General features: G+C 43.2%; 1 protein-coding gene across 1 annotated transcript in view; it reads right to left on the reverse strand.

The window, feature by feature from the left end:
* YEATS2 (YEATS domain containing 2) overlaps positions 1-4,744 on the reverse strand; it is a gene marked incomplete at its 3' end in the record, with an annotated part of 34,457 nt that overhangs the window by 10,994 nt on the left and 18,719 nt on the right. Inside the window, exons 11-12 of the mRNA XM_009319206.1 lie at positions 4,211-4,372; positions 1,673-1,776 (exon numbers count right to left, since the gene is read on the reverse strand). Of these exons, the coding sequence (XP_009317481.1) occupies positions 1,673-1,776; positions 4,211-4,372 (266 nt within the window). The remainder of the gene's footprint in view (positions 1-1,672; positions 1,777-4,210; positions 4,373-4,744) is intronic.

Here is a 4,744-nt window from a genome sequence, read left to right on the forward strand (position 1 = left end):
AGAAGTCAAATGCATTTGAGGAAGTTTGTTAATGGTTCTGTTTTGTTTAAGTAAAATAATTGTACTCTTTTACAATCAATATGAACTCCAAAGCCATGGTTTCACAATCACTTGGCCCATCCTGGGGTTGGATCATGACCAGAAAGCAAGCCCTCAGACTCTGACCTACTACTCCTGCCGTCTTCCTTGTACTGACAGATATGGCTGAAAACAGATTCTTTTTCAAACAGATTGGTTGTCTGCTCTGGTTCACTACATCGCTGCACAACTGGTAGCAAACAGGGGGAGGTGTGAAGACAAGGCTAGAGGCATAACCAGTCCTCTCAAAAGCAGCCTGCATATCGGTCATTTTAAAGTGGCTGAAGGAACACAGCCTTAAGTAATTAAAAAAATACAGAGAAAACTAGCACATGGTGAAGAGATGAAAAGTGGTGAGTTAAGCACAATCTGTAACATCACACTGAACTATCAGACACTCCCTCCTCTTTAAAGAAATCATAAAATTACAGCTTTTCCACCAATCAGAAGACATAAATCAAAACAGATTTCTGTTTACAGAGCTATGATTTTTATTTTTTTTTTTTTAAATATCTTCAGTTTTTAACTTTGCCCTGGAAATCCAGAACTCAACTGTTACTAATGACATGTGCCTACTTTGACTCATTGAAAACCTTTCAGAAAGAACTGTCCCAAATCAGTGAAAAATAAAGACTAAAGAATGGTTTTCAACACAGTTAAGTGAAATCCATCTGAGCAGACAGGCTTTTAAAAGCTGAATAGCTAGCTGCACACCTGACACTTAAAATGCTACTCCAAACTAATTGCTTCAGACAGCAATCTTCAACAGTTTTTCCCTAACAGACATAGGAAGCATTTCAGTTCCAAATGTAAAGTGATTTGCTCTCTGCAGGCTGACTGGCAAACCTGCCCCCCCACTATATCCAGAATTAATTATCTTGTGACTTGGAGACAGGGAAACACTCCTGTTTCCAGCAGCACACCCATCAGCTGCTTTCAGAAAGAGCCTCACTGACGCCACTTGCCTGCCAGAAATATCCTTCCTGGCACAAGATGTGGGAGAGATTTTATGTGAGACCGTTCAGCTCCATACCTTTTGGGCTTTGCAGATCAGAAGCATGAACCCTATTTATCACTGTTCGTTTACACATTTGGTTACTCCACTGTTTACACAAACATTTTTCTAAATGCAGTCAGTTGTAAAACCACTAAATGAGCTATTTTCAGGCTGCTAGGAGCAGCTGCTGTACAAAAATAATGAATGGAGTGAAGGTTTTGAGGTAGGCACCTCTGGTTTAATCACATACTGTCACTAACAAAGTGAAGAAGATCAAAGTCAGCTACAGAAGAGCTTTTTTGAAAGATAAGACACTTTGAGAGCTATGCCCTCCATGGATTTCCTTGTAGAAAAGCAAAAGAGCAGCGCCTTTAACAGAGGTGTAGGCAAGTCTAATTAGAGCTCCACAAAGTGACACTATCATCTTGTTTAACCACCATGTTCTCACATGGCTCCATCTGTTAGACACAGTAAACCTTCATATGAAATGACAACCAAAAGAACTTGCCTGAAATGCAGAATTTATAATACTAAAAAGCCTTATTTAATAGGAAGCTGGATTTTAAATGGAAAGTACGCACCTAATGAGAACATTACCTTGACAACTGAGGTGACAAAACTGCTCCCATGGGTCTTTGATACAGGAGATCCAGTTCCATGAGAGGCCTGACAAACACTGGTCAGTTTGCTGGTTGGGCTCCCTGCGTATCGGGAAATAAAGCAAATGTCAAGTGAGGAACAGGGAGCGATGCCACTGAACACATGAAACCACTTCTAACAAGAAACATGGCATTTCATTTCAACTGTCTTCTCCATGAGGTACGTCAGTGGGAGTTGGCATAGGCACAAAACAGATCCACTACCGAATTTCCACCTGCAGAACCCACGCCCCAGAGAAGGTACTCTCCACTCAGAGCTCTGTTTGATGCAAGCAAACGGTCAGGCACGTTCCTGGGACACTGAGGATATCAGCTACAGGTGTGACTATGTGAAATTAGGACAGTAAATGAGCTGCCAGTCAGAACTTGCTGCTGCAGATGTAACGCCCTCCACTGCCCAGAAGCCCTCTGAACCTACACTAGCCTCGGACACTGGCATGGGGTAAGGCTTGGAGGAAGCTGGAGTGGGAGGGAAAAGGAAGGCCAGAAAAGGAGGGAGACAAAGTGAGGAGTAACAAGAGGAAGGGACAGAGTGAGGTAGGGAAAAGGAAGAAACAGAAATAGGGAATGAAGACATAGGCTCCTGTCTGCGGAAGACTGCTCTTGCAAAATGACCATACAGAGGCATGTGCCACAGCACTCTCCTGACCCCCTGAGATGGATGTAGGTTCAGTGGTAAACTTACCCTACATTATCAGAGCGCATAAACAACACTGTTGCTCAGCAGCAGTTTTGTTACTGCTGTTGGTTTGGTTTGGTTAGTTTAAGAGATGCCAAAGCCATGGATTACACACATGAAAACACAGTAATAGTCTCTCATACAGTTGTACTACAATCTGCACTTAAATTTAGAAGTAAATGAGCAGCCATTTCTCGCAATAATGGAGTTTGGGAAGGCTGGTTTTCACAGAGCATGAAGTTTCAGATCTCACCCCTCTTTTTAAATATGATCTGTGACTTTGTAATATTACATTACACTCAATCCAGCCTGGCTGCTGTTGCCAAAAAAAACAGTTCTTGTTCCCTCATACGGGGGGGGGTCTGGTGATGAGGCTATCTGACAAAACTCAATTTGGGGAGGGGACGGTATTGATCTTCTGCTCTGCCACTGACCTGATCTGACTTGTGCAGGATATGGGGGAAGTGGCAGGAGCGCAGGGGAGGGAGAGGCAGCAGGCAGTTTCTTCCAGGCCAGTCTGTACTTACATCACACTAACGTGGTGGGAAACTGCACCTTTAGTGGCATTAAGACTCGTACAACCAAACCATCTGGTGCATCTACAGATCCTATCCTCCACGTACAAATCTTTACTAGGAGAACACAAAAGTTACCCAAACCATGATAAACCACATATGCAGAGTAGACAGTCAGGCTGGAAGTAAAGAAACAGAAAAAAGGCAGAAACCCCCCCAAACAAACAAACAAAAAAACCCCAACCCTATTGCTGAAACGGCTTCAGTGTTACCAAGAAAGCCCGAAAACATACTTTAAAAAATTCAGCTATGACTATGCTCCCTTTACCAATTCCCTCTGTGATGAAGTTAAAATGAACATGACAGCTGCATTCCCTCAGATAAAAGGAGGAACCATTATTAGGAGAAGAATTACTGCACCTTCCAACCATGCCCAGTGAATGGTTTGTGTGTTACACGGATGCTGCAGTTCACCACATGGCTATAGGCATCCTTCTGAGATGCGGGTAAGCACACACACATACACAAACAAGTGTGTTTTTAAATAGACAGCAGTTCTTGGCCACAAATCACAACAAATAAATGAGTTTTGAGTGACCTTTCCTCCAGTCCTGACACAAAGATTACCAATTGACTCCCATACCCATCACCCATCTCCTGCAGTTCAGTCCTCCCCCCCTGATCCTAGACTTATGTCACCACTGAAGCACCAAGGGAATCCAGTTAGAGGAATCCAAACCAGCTGGAATCAGACCAGCTAGAAGTTGAGAGCAGTAACAGAAACTAATACAGCTGTTATCCTGGCAACCCGGGTCTACTCAACCACTTCAACACATCTAGAGCACCGTACACTGGAACTTAAGACTGATCTGCAAGTTGTTGCAAGCTCTCCATGCTTTTTTGCCCATATCCACAATACAGTCCTCACCCAAGCACCCGTGCACTGTTTCTGCTTAAATCTCTGTGCATCACAGTCTACATTACTTCCTCCTCTTCCCTTTTTGCCTGCAAAGAACAGGCTCTCTTTGAAGAAGTATCTGTGAATTCAATTTGGCCTTACACTACGTGCTGTTTCCTAAAGGAAGTTATGTTAAAGTCTGAGATACCCTTAACCATGTTACTCCAGCCAACTGTGCAAACCAATAATACCTCCCTCTTTCTTTGCTGAATACTTTTCCATCTTCTCAAGCTGAAATACTGTTATTATACTAATCATTTTAAAGGGAGAATAAACTTGAATAGGTAAGACTAAGCCACTGCCTTCTGTGATCACGCTACACACCTGTGCTTGTGGCTGCTGCTGCTCCAACCATCTGTCCAGGCTTGTCCACAATAATATACGGATTATTAATGACTGAACTAGCAGAGCCTTGCTTCATGTGCACCGGAGTGGAGGTTGGGGTACGAGGTAGCGGAGATGGACTAGGGGTCGATATTGGAGAACCTTAAGAAAAAAAGTCCAATGCTTCTATCTTGTAAATGTTGTGAGAACATAAAAATACAGCAATAGTAGTATTTATTTAAATGGCTTAGAGAAGGAACATTTTTTGAGGATGCAATAACCAGCCTGAGCGAGATCACAGGACTTGGAGAAGGAAAGAGAAGACAGAAGGAAAGGAAAAGGCATGTTAAGCACTATGGCTCATACCTACCCTGGACATTCTCTGCCTATCAGGACAAGCAGGGTACAAAGGGACCTTGAGAATCCATCTAGTCCATCCTTGAATCCTGAAGGATGTTACCTAAATCATTCTCACTGCCAAGACCAGTCCACCCAAGGAGATGAAGAAAGAGAGCTGAGCTCCTTGATAAGCGC

The sequence above is a fragment of the Pygoscelis adeliae genome, unplaced genomic scaffold, assembly GCF_000699105.1.
Source record: "Pygoscelis adeliae isolate BGI_AS28 unplaced genomic scaffold, ASM69910v1 Scaffold30, whole genome shotgun sequence".
NCBI lineage: Eukaryota > Metazoa > Chordata > Aves > Sphenisciformes > Spheniscidae > Pygoscelis > Pygoscelis adeliae.